Genomic DNA, 12,432 nt, shown 5'->3' with positions numbered 1-12,432 from the left:
CAATACTTATGTACGTAAGCCTGAGAGATAACTTAGGTACAGAAATTACACAAAAAAAAGAGTAGACAGCTAGGAAGGGTACACCCATCTGAGTTCAAAGTCACTCCTTCAAGAGATACCAGGAACATACTCATAGTAGAGGCAGTAACACCAAACAGATGTTTGACCATTAGGCCCTTCACAACTGGAGTAGAGACAGCTGGAGTTTTATCCTTGTTCTTCCCCTTTCCCATAACTATATTCTAGAATATTGAGGAGCTTATAATAGTGTCTTCAGAACTGCACCAGAAGTTCTGCAAAGGTGCTCCTATCACCCTGTAGAGCACGTTCAATGGCCGTGTGTCCATAGGCTGTGTGTCTAAGCACTCTGAGCAGAAATAGTGAGGTCTGGGCGTGGTGCTGATGACATCACTCAATTGAGCCTGCTACAGATGCTGCAGACTCAGCTCTTGCTGTCTTTCCTGGTTTTCCTTGGGCAGTATGACTTCTCCTGACTCTTTCACTCTTCTTATACCACTATTTAATTGGATTTTAGTTGAAGAACCAATAGAATATTACTTAAATTAATAACACATTTAATAATGATAAATTTACAACTTACCTGATGGCAGAAGGTCATCATTGTCATGCCTACTTGGACTGGGGTTGCAGTGGAAGCATTATCCTCTGAGGAGAGAGAAAGTCCTAACCATCATACAACAGTGATACCTACCAGTTGACTTAAGAGCACATGTATGTCCATTTCTAGAGGGCACCTCATTCTGTGCCTTCTGGCTAGAGGATAGTCATTTCAATCACTGATCCAGGCTAGCAATGGCTAGGAATCACTATGGTCTCACCAATATTTGAAGTTTGAATTGTGCCACCTAATGTAGTTGAATTTTTTCTAAATGCTTATTTCTGCTGTTAATTTTAAATTATTTTATACAGCTGTTGATGCTGAAATCATAGCTCGAGGTACAGTAGGTTTTTCTGGAGCAGAATTGGAAAATCTGGTGAACCAGGCTGCGTTGAAGGCAGCTATTGATGGTAAAGATACCGTTACCATGAAAGAGCTAGAATTTGCCAAGGACAAAATCCTTATGGGTACGTTTTGCTAGAATGATTCTTTTCAAGTACTACTTTTGACTCTAGAAACATTCCATCTCTTTAAGACTTGAGATCTGCTTTATTATTACAAAAGAGGCCAGCCTCTACTCCAGTGTATATTGTAAGTCACATTTTCTTGTTTCTGCTGAGCTGTCACTTTTCTGTGATAAATTTCATACTTCAAGCTTTTCTCTTTACTTTGAAATACTTTATTAAGTCATCAAAGCCATCAAGCTTTTCTATTAAATAAATAAAGCTTTTCTTTAAAGAAAATTACTTAGAAGAACATAGGTTGTAACATTTGTAGATGTAGTCTTGAGCAGGACTGTTTAAATATGACAACTGCAGTGGTCCACTTTGCTAAAGGTGATTTCTAACCTTTGCTCGCAGGGTTTTCTGTTGAATCTATCATTGTACAGTAGGGATGGGCATTCATTTGTAACAATATGGAAATGTCAATGATATCATATCTCATGTTGTATGATATCAAACAAATAGAAAAAAATGAGAATTAACGTTTTATTGTTTGTCGATAACAGTACACATTCTTTTGAGAGTGCACATTGTTTGCAAACTATTATGCATATACAAACCACTGAACATGCATGCGTAGTGCACACTCTATCAGAAAGTGTGCCTTGTTCATATAGTACACCCGCTTTCAAAAGAGTGCGCACTCAGGGGTCCTTTTACAAAGGCACGCTGAAAATGGCTTGTGGTAGCGTAGGTGCAGGTTTTCAGCATGCGCCAATCCATTTTTCAGTGTGCCTGTAAAAAAGGCCTTTTTTTTCCGCACGAAAATGGACATGCGGCAAAATTGCCGCGTGTCCATTTTGGGTCTGAGAACTTACCGCCTGCTATAGACCTAGCAGTAAAGAATTTGGGAGGTAATGACCTACACGCATCAGATGCCACTTGGCATGCGTCCGCCAGAAAATAAAAAATATTTTTCAGATGCATGTAGTGAACGCACGCTAAAATTGAAATTATCGCAAGGGCCACGCGGTAACTGGGTGGTAACTCTAATTTGGCACGTGTTGGGTACGCATAGGCGCCTACGCGGCTTAGTAAAAGGGGCCCTCAGTTCCCATGATGAAAAAATGGACAAACAAAATTGAATAGAACAAACATTCCCAAAATAATATGGGAAATGATACAAATCAAAAATGTTCTGGCTGCCCATCCCTATTATATAGTGCTAGTTGCTGATGTCTGCATTCTAGTTTGTACAGCCATGGGCCTGGCATTTTATTTTCTGTGAAAGCAGGCTTGGTCAGTAGCAGTGTTCGTTTGCTGCCTGTTTTATTCCTCTTATACTACTACTACTACTACTTAACATTTCTAAAGCACTACTAGGGTTACGCAGCGCTGTACATTTTAACAAAGAAGGAATAGTCCCTGCTCAAAGGAGCTTACAATCTAAAGGACGAAATGTCAAGTTGGGGCAGTCTAGATTTCCTGAGTAGAGGTGTAGTGGATTGTTGTTAATCTTACAATATCATTTTCAAGGGACATTGCAGATAGCTTTATGTAATTTATAGCTTTATGTAATTTTCCTGTTATGTATATTTTTAGGTCCTGAGCGCAGAAGTGTAGAAATTGATAATAAAAACAAAACAATTACAGCATACCATGAATCTGGACATGCCATTATTGCATATTATACCAAAGATGCAATGCCCATCAACAAAGCTACCATTATGCCCCGAGGACCAACACTTGGACATGTGAGTTCCTAAAAGGTTTCTAATGTTGTCTTTTGTAATGCCTCCTGTTGCTGGATTTACAGGAGCTTTGTTCACATCTAATCTATTCCCCCTCCCCCATCATTTAAGTTCCTCTATAGATACAAGTTTTGTTGGTGTGCAAAACATCTTGTAAATCATGATCCTAATCTACCCCTTCTTGTTAAATTTCACATTCTGTCTGTTGAAATGGTTAATGTTAATTGTATTCTCAGCCATTAAGGATGCTTGTATTGGATGGCAAAATGGTTGACTGGATCATAAAATATGAGAATATAACTATATATAACAAACTTCACATATATAAAGTTCATTTTCCCATGGTCTTCCAGATGCATTACATTACATTATTTTTACATTATGTTCACATTTGTACCCCATACATACTTCTTGAGTTCAGTGTGGCTTACAAAATAAGATAACTGGGCATACTCAGGAAAACAACAATAATACTTAATAAGAAAAACCACATTAACATCAGCACTGAGACACTGTCTTAAATAGGTCTTCAATAGTTTGTGAAATATATCTTAATTAGGTTGATATCTAATTTCACGTGGAAGCTCATTCCAGAACAGCCTGATATGCAAATGTAGCTGAAGAAAACTTCTTGTAAACAACCTTCCTGGGATTGGGATTATGCAATGTTAAAAATTTCCTGGATTCTGGACTAGAATTTCTAGCCGATAATGAATAAATAAAAATATATAACTAAGGGGCATGACCCTGAAGAATTAAAAAAAACCCCAAACAAATCAACAACTATTGAGCATAACATGAACACAATCCGTGATTGTACCGGCAGCCAAAGCAGTTGCAACAAGAGAGGTGTAGCCCTCTCAAATTTTGTAACTACGTGCTGTAGTATTCAGTAGTATGCATCAATATCTAATTGTCTCTTTACAAGTCAAGTAAATTATATTGCAGTAGTCAGTACAGCTCATTTTCAAAGCACTTAGACTTGCGGGGGGGGGGCGCCCAAAATGGACGTTATTTTTTTAAGCGAAGCTTTATTTAATAAATCAAACAGGCTCCGATGCTGCAGGCTCTATTTTTGGACATCATTCAACCCCGGAATAATAAAAATGTCCTTTTTGGCTGTGCTTCACTCAGCTGAGAGACCTGGAAGTAAGGGAGGGACATCCAAGTAAGTAGAGTTGTGGCCGAGTGGTTAGAGCACCGGTCTTGTAATCTACAGGTGGCGGGTTCAAATCCCACTAATAGTTTTGTTTAAAAAAAAAAAAAAAGGACGAGCACTTGGATTTTTTCCCTACTTTTTTAAGTTGTATGAAGTCTTTATTGAACATTTATCAAAATAGCACAACAAAATACAGCACTCCAGAAGAAGTAAGTAATAGCATAACTGATCAGCTCCAGGTCTCTCTCAGCCAATCCCAGCGCATTTAGCTGTTACCAGTATCAGCTAAACGCGCTGTGATTGGCTGAGAGAGACCTGGAGGCAGGGACGTCGAAAAAGTTTTGATTTGTGTCCTCTCACGTCCCGATTCTGGGGCACAAGCTGAAAACTGCTTAAGCGTCGCTTGCCTTTGTGCCAGGCTGAAAGAAAATAAAAAACAGCTTTTCTGGGCTGGAAGGCTGCTCCGTATCGTCAGGTTAGTTTTTATTGTCTTGCCTCTGAACTGTACATTAGCTTGTAGCCTGTAAAAAGAATGTCTTTTTAGAGGGAGTTTTTTTTTATAGTGAAGGACGTCCATAAAGGACGTCCTTGGCATGCGCAGAGCAGCCAGCATAACGCTTGACTGCTCTGCGCATGCTCCACCGGCCGATTGGCCGACTGTTTAACGATGGAATAGAGAATGCAAGTGAGCTACAACGAGCAGCTCATTTGCATTCCTATTCTTTGATGCATGCCCATTCCTTACCGATTCGCTAAGGGAATCGGTAAGGGAAGGGCTCTAACGATTGATTAGTGCATCTTCCCCTCAAACACAAGCTGGGGAACTAAGCAGAAGAGCTAAGCCTAGACACAAACAGACAGGAAAACCAAAACACAAGTGCTAACCCTAGCACACAGACAGGAGAACTAAGCAGAAGGGCTAACCCAAGCCCACAGAAAAAGAGACGTGCCCCACTGGCACACTACCAAGGAAACAGGACCGAAGTGCTAAACAAGCCCACCAACTTGGAAATAGGGCAGAAGTGCTAACAAGTATACAGACAAACCTCGAGACCTTTGGCTTTGCAAAGGCCCTGAATGAAGGTCCACAACTTCCTTATAAAGGCCCTCACTGATGATGTCACAACTACAGGACAGAGGCAGGAAACACACTGTACACCACAGTGAGGCTTGGAACACACAGGAAGCAGAAGCACTACAGGAAAGAAGCAACAATGCAAGGGAAAAGAACAGACAGGAGCCAGCTCAGAAGCTGACCACTGGAAAATAAGGTGAGTCAAAGAGGGGTCACGACCACAGTCATGACACACGACTCACAATGTCAGAGACATGGCTGCGTCAGTAGCCCACTTGAGATCAGCCTCCATAGAGGAGGTTTGCAAGGCTGCAACTTGGTCTTCAGTCCACACATTCATATCCCACTACTGTCTTGATCAGGATACCCGATATGACATTTGGTTCGGACAGGCATTTTTGCAGAATTTGTTTGGTGTCTAGAATTCAACTTCACCCTCCTAGGCCCTTTTTTATTCTGTTCCAGACTGCACCTATACAGCTAGTGTGTATATAGTTCTAGGTTGATTGAAGTTTTGGTCTCTATGTTTTGAGACTCAATTATCCTAGCTTTCTTGTTTTCAGTGAGCCTAGTAGCTAGGGATTCCCAGATGAGAGAATAAGAAGGCCTGCTTGTCCTTGGAGAAAGCAAAGATACTTATGTGTAGCAGATGTTTTCCGAGGAGAGCAGGCCAATTATTCTCACATACCCTCCCACCTTTCCTAGGAGTTGAATTTAGTTATATGCTATCTCCTTTTTGCTTTATCACCTGACTGGAGGACCCACGCTCGTCCATCAGTTGGGATGACACCAACACATGCGCGGTGGGACGCTGCTAGAAACTTCTACTTTACTCGTTAGTCAGTGTTCGCACCGAGCTCCGTTGGATGACATCACCCAGATGTGAGAATAATTGGCCTGCTGTCCTCGGAGAACACCTGCTACAGGTAAGTATCTTTGCTTAACCACATACCTACTTTACTGTGTTCCAAGAGGTGTTTATGCAAAGGAAATACTTTATTTGAAGTGAAACACATTCAAAGTAGATAGGAAATGGAAGTTCAAAGTTCCTGTTTTCCTTAGATTTCTTATAACCATTATGTACATATTTTTTTCATTTTCTTAGGTGTCTTTACTGCCTGAGAATGACAGGTGGAGTGAAACTCGAGCCCAGCTGCTTGCACAGATGGATGTAAGCATGGGAGGAAGAGTGGCAGAAGAAATGATATTTGGAAATGAACATATTACCACAGGTTAGTCTGCATCTAGAGCAGGGATGTCCAACCTCAGTCCTTGAGGGCCGCAATCCAGTTTGGTTTTCAGAATTTCCCCAATGAATATGTGTGAGATCTGTTTGTATTCACTGCCTCCATTGTATGCAGATAGATCTCATGCATATTCATTGTGGAAATCTTGAAATCCCGACCTGGCGAGGGCTGAGGTTGGACAGACTTGATCTTGAGTCCTCTCCTTCAGCTATGTTGTTACAGAGGTTACTTTTGTTTTTGTGTAAAGTAGACATCTTACTTTGTTTTTATGTTTAAATTTCTAGGTGCTTCTAGTGACTTTGATAGTGCCACAAAAATAGCTAAACTGATGGTCACTAGATTTGGAATGAGTGAAAAGGTAAGATAGAAGTTATATGATTACCTAGAATAATTGTGTGTTTTTAACCCGCTACTATTATTTATCCAGCTCCACCCGGTATAGCCAGTGACATACAGAACTGTAACGGATAGTTCTTGCTCATAGGAGCATACTATGTAATTAAGACAGACTGATGAGACCAAAAAAAAAAGACAGAGGCTTAGAGTTAACAGGGCAATGATTGAGAAAAGCTAGACAAAATAGATTATAGGTAAAATTAATTACGGTAAGGTATTGACGGAATCAGGATCCTTAGGACACTGTTGGGCTCATTTTCGAAAGAGAAGGACTCCCATCTTTCGACATAAATTGGAAGATGGACATCCTTCTTCCAGGGACGTCCAAATCGGTATAATCGAAACCCGATTTAGGACGTCTCCAACTGCACTCTGTCGCAAAGACGGCCAAAGTTCAAGGGGGTGTGTCGGAGGCATAACGAAGGTGGGACTTGGGCGTGCCTAACACATGGAGGTCCTTGACCTATAATCGAAAAAAACAAGGACGTCCCTGACGAACACTTGGACGTTTTCACCCGGTCGTGTTTTTCTTACGACTAAGGGACAAAAAGGTGCCTGAAATGACCAGATGACCACCGGAGGGAATTGGGGATGACCTCCCCTTACTCCCCCAGTGGTCACTAACCCCCTCCCATCCTCAAAAACATCTTTCAAAATATTACATGCCAGCCTCAGATGCCATACTCAGGTCCATCACAGCAGTATGCAGGTCCCTGGAGCAGTTTTACTGGGTACTGCAGTGCACTTCAGACAGGCGGGCCCATTCCCATCCCCCCCCCACCCTGTTACGTTTGTGGAGGAAACAGCGAGCCCTCCAAAACCCGCCAGAAACCCACTGTACCCACATCTAGGTGCCCCCCTTCACCCGTAAGGGCTATGGTAGTGGTGTACAGTTGGGGGTAGTGGGTTTTGGTGGGGGTTGGGGGGCTGTGTTCCTGGGAGCAATTTATGAAGTCCAGTGCAGTGCCCCCTAAGGTGCCCGGTTGGTGTCCTGGCATGTCAGGGGGACCAGTGCACTACAAATTCTGGCTCCTCCCACAACCAAATGGCTTGCATTTGGTCGTTTTTGACATGGATGTCTTTGATTTCAAAAATCGCCAAAAATCAGAAACATCCTTTAGGGACGTCCAAATCTCGGTACAACGAAATTTAAGGATTTGGATGTCCCTGATGGTATTTTTGAAACGAAAGATGGACGTCCATCTTGTTTCGAAAATACGGGTTTCTCCACCCCTAGATTTCGCTGTTTTGCAAGGATGTCCCTTTCGAAAACGCCTTTATAGCAAACTACTAGTATGTTGCTCAAAACTCTAGCTCAAACAGGATGGAGTAGAGGCTGGCCAAAGAACAACCACCACAAGAGCTGTAGTAAAAATACTCTTTATTCGGAGTACCAATAAAGGACCCGACACTGGTGGGGAGAACTGCCTGCTTCAGGGGTCACAATCAGCCTCAAAAATAACATTAAAATATTTGTCAAGCATACTAAAAGAACAAATTCAAATGAGGACATATCAAGCTCTTACAAATAAAACATCACTAAATTAATTAATTAATTAAAACCAGTGGTCTGTGCATAAGGATTATTTACATAAAATCTTATATATTAATGAACATATACCTCTATATTGGTGCTCCGAATAAAGAGTATTCTTACTACATCTCCTGTGGTGGTTCATCCTTTGGCCAGCAGCTTATGTCAGTTGGATGCAACTAGTTAAGGCATACTTAAGATAATTATAATAAATTATGATATATTGTGAAGTAGCGCTATAGAAATGATTTGTAGTAGTAGTAAGTAGCATCTCCATTCATTGTTCTACTTTTTTTTTCCTGCCTCTTTTTCCTTTCTCTTTATAGCTTGGTGTCATGACCTACTCTGATACAGGGAAACTTAGCCCAGAAACTCAGGCTGCTATTGAACAAGAAGTGAGAACTCTCTTAAAGGTAAAAGTAAAATTGACTGTTTGATATTTAACTCTGCCACTTTGCCTTTGCAGTGACTGAGGTGTACAAATACAGGTGTACTAAATCAGGGTTCTCAACCCAGACCTCAGGGCACACCTAGCCATGCGGGTTTTCAGGATATCCACAATAAGTACATAAGTACTGCCATACTGGGATAGACCAAATGTCCATCAAGCCCAGCATCCTGTTTCCAACAGTGGCCAATCCAGGTCACAAATACCTAGCAATATCTCAAAAAAGTACAAAATATTTTATGCTGCTTATCCCAGAAATAGTGGATTTTCCCCATCCAATTCAATAATGGTCTATGGACTTTTCCTTTAGGAAGCCGGCCAAACCTTTTTTAAACTCTGCTAAGCTAACCGCCTCTACGCTAGCACCCTCCTCCCACTGACTGGGTCCCAACCGTCTCCGGGCGAGTCTCCTGCTCTCAAATTATCCTCAGTGATTTTTAGGTTTCTGGGGCCACACTCCCAGTTCTCCCACAGTTCCTACAAAGCACTCACAGACCCAACACACAAACTACCGGGATTCTTAATCAGTCCACACAAGTAGAGGCAATAAACTAAAATTTGTTTATTGTCATGCAATAAATTAGATCAATGAACAGAAAAGGTGCAACCAGCAAAATAATAACAAGTAATTGAAGTATGGATCAATTATAACACTATCTAAACATTTGTTTACTATCTAATTAGTACCTGGGGAGATTAGGACATATAGCTGCTCACATGTTATCACTTATCACTGATCACAGGGCTTCAACAAAGAGATTTTTCTGTGTCTCTCCTCCCTGTCTAAAATTGAAGGCAAAACCAGTAACTCCCGGGTAACTTCAAACTCCAGGCCAATCAGAGCCCAGAACAATAGCATTTGAAAGTAGCTGGCCACATCACTGCAGGCTCCTCTTCTTTGTGCTTAGACTAAAGGAGGAATCATTCACTTTTCTGCAACACATAACATTTGGCCACCTTCAGATCAATATGATCATCCACAGATCCTGCTGTTCTTTTATGCACAGAAATACATCACCCCCTTTACTGTACACAAAGATTGCAGTTCACAAGACAATTCCCAGCCAGATTAAAATAGTTTAAGAGATTTTGCAAGGGGCTTGAGCTGAACTCATACCATCCAACTCTGCAAAGTTGGTCTCCTTGATCTCTCACCTGCTAATAGTGGCAAAAGATACTGTGACAGCCTTTTGGCATACTCCATCACAGCGCCCACATATATTTGGGGAAAAGTTTATAAGAGGTCAACTATGGGAGAAATCCAAAAAGACATCTGTTTTATAAAGGCTACCTAGGTACTTTTATGCCTTTTATAAAATAGGTTCCCAGGAATTGCCCCAATAGCTACATGCCACATAAATTTATGCCTGCTCTGAAAAAGGTATAAATGTATGCATGTACTCTGTGTGTACCCAATATTTCATACACTGCCCAGACTCTGCTCCTGGGAATGCCTATGTACAGATTACATAAAGGCACACTCTTTCCATACACCTACTTTCATAAGGGCCAACTTTGCAAAATGATGGAGCGTTTTAAACCCAGGGGAAATTATACATCCTTGGACACTGTCAAGGAGTTTGCTCAATGTTATGGGTGCTCAAGCACCCACAGAGCTGCCTCCTGTGCCTACCTTTTACATACATGAATTGTCACATAGTTGTAGAAAAGCCCTTTTCTTCATGTAGAACAGGTTTTACATGTGGATAAAAAATTATATAGTTACCCTCTTAGTATGCATTTCCTATGGAAAATCTTTATTTTATGTGTAAGAAAATGGATCCAGATTTGGTACCTGTGGTGGTTATTTAATGCTTTATGGAGGACAACTTAGACCAAAACCAGATGATAAGGCTTTTTTTTTTTTTTAATAACAAATACTGAAATGTTTAGCAAAATGTACGGGAGATGAGTACTACTACTACTTATCACTTCTATAGCGCTACAAGGCATACGCAGCGCTGTACACCGTATATGAAAAAGTCCCTGCTCAAAGAGGTTAGAGTAATAGAGGTTAGTGAGAGACTTTAGATAATGGACTTATTTTATTCTGTTGAGTCTTGTAGAAATTATGATTAATGCTGTTTGTCAAACATGTTGATGATTTGAAACTGTTTGATGACTTTCAATAAAACTTAAGTCAACTGTCCATACAAAGTGGATAAAAATAAATCTTGAAGGGAATTCTAGCACAGCAAAACATCAGGATAAGGATACTTTGTTCAGCAAGTTTTCTAACTATATAAAGGTGACTGTACCAATTGATATCAATTTAAAGCTGACCTTTCTAAACTGCTGCTATAGGTTATGATTTTCTGAATCAAAATAGTGATACATTTTGTCTTAGCCTTCATGGGAAGTAGGTTTTTGTCTGTTCATTGAACTGCATGTACTATATTTACATTATGCCACATAGAAGGATGATCAGTGATTTTCATTACTACTATCTTTTATTAGAACAATGTACTGTTATAATAATGTTAGTTGCTGAGATGTACAGTTTCAATATCAAGGCATCCTCATGATTGGTATTTTTATATAATCTTCAGCTTTATGAAAATGGGAAAAAAGTAATAATGTTTGTATATTTTTATATTAGGATTCTTATGAGCGTGCAAAGACCATTTTGAGAAATCACGCAAGGGAACATAAAAACCTAGCTGAAGCCTTACTGACATATGAGACTTTGGATGCCAAAGAAATCCAGATGGTCCTGGAGGGGAAGAAGCTGGAAATCAGATGATATCTTCCTTTGCAAGAGATCTACTAGTTTAATTTACAAAATATAAAGCTGTCAATTTAATAGTGTCTTTATGCAACATAGTTTCTTTCCCATCACGTGTTTCCTTTTTTAAAATGTTTGAAATTTGTTAAAGTTATTAAAACATTTTCACATGCTTTTTGTTATCTAGTTATATGTATGTTGAAAATGCATTTAAAAGAAAACTGCCCGTGTACTATACATTGAGAAGCAATCATGGCAAGTAACAGTCTGTACCCTATATGAGTCAAAAATTAAAAAAAGTTTTAGGATTTCAAAAATAAGAACGAAAAAGCAAGCAGCAAAGTAATTCATCTGTAGAAGGCTAAAATATTTTTAAAGTGCAGGTTTTCAAGACTACCAAGGTCATTCTGGAAAGTTTTCATTTTTACAGGTATTTGTTTTAAAATTTTCCAAGCAGCTTTTCTATGCTTGTGCTACTGAATGCAGTTTCTTTTTCTTTTCTTTGGGGGGGGGGGCAATAATTATCTTATTCACATTAGTTATAGCAGAACAAAGAATGTTATTAACACCCCTGTTTACAAAGCTGTGTGGCAATGCCGACACAGCCGATTCAGAGTGAATGGGCTGTATTGGCATTACCGCACTGGCAGCCACTAGCACGGCTTTGTAAACTGGGTAAATGTGCTAATCAAATCTCTGATAAAGTAGGTCTTATGTAACCCTCTCAGCATGACTGCTTTGTTTGGCATAGGGAAAGACTTCAAAGAATTTTACAAATATAACAATTCAATTTTTAATTGATACGGGGGAAATGTTAATTTAAGCCATATAGAATTGTGAAATATTGCGCAATGTATTTGTTTTTGTGGGTTCAGTCCAGTTTATTTTTGTGGACCTATGTTGCACTTGACAAAAAAGCATAAATTACTGTAGTTTATGCTTATATAATTATGGTGATAGTATTGCCATTGGTGGGTCAGAAATGCTGCCAGCCTGAGGCATTGTTACTGGTGGTACTCAATCTGTAGCCTTTTA

At 40.0% G+C, this 12,432-nt stretch overlaps 1 protein-coding gene across 1 annotated transcript in view; it reads left to right on the top strand.

Annotated features, from left to right (window-relative positions):
• YME1L1 (YME1 like 1 ATPase) overlaps nucleotides 1-11,570 on the top strand; it is a 141,074-nt gene extending 129,504 nt beyond the window's left edge. The window contains 6 exon segments of the mRNA XM_030199278.1: nucleotides 931-1,086; nucleotides 2,665-2,816; nucleotides 6,153-6,279; nucleotides 6,579-6,652; nucleotides 8,551-8,637; nucleotides 11,272-11,570. Of these exon segments, the coding sequence (XP_030055138.1) occupies nucleotides 931-1,086; nucleotides 2,665-2,816; nucleotides 6,153-6,279; nucleotides 6,579-6,652; nucleotides 8,551-8,637; nucleotides 11,272-11,415 (740 nt within the window). The 3' untranslated portion in view covers nucleotides 11,416-11,570.
• Nucleotides 11,571-12,432: the final 862 nt, after the last annotated feature.

This window comes from Microcaecilia unicolor, chromosome 1 (genome assembly GCF_901765095.1).
Source record: "Microcaecilia unicolor chromosome 1, aMicUni1.1, whole genome shotgun sequence".
Lineage (NCBI taxonomy): Eukaryota > Metazoa > Chordata > Amphibia > Gymnophiona > Siphonopidae > Microcaecilia > Microcaecilia unicolor.
Note: the sequence above shows the minus strand (reverse complement) of the source record. Positions and strands in the feature narration are given on the sequence as shown.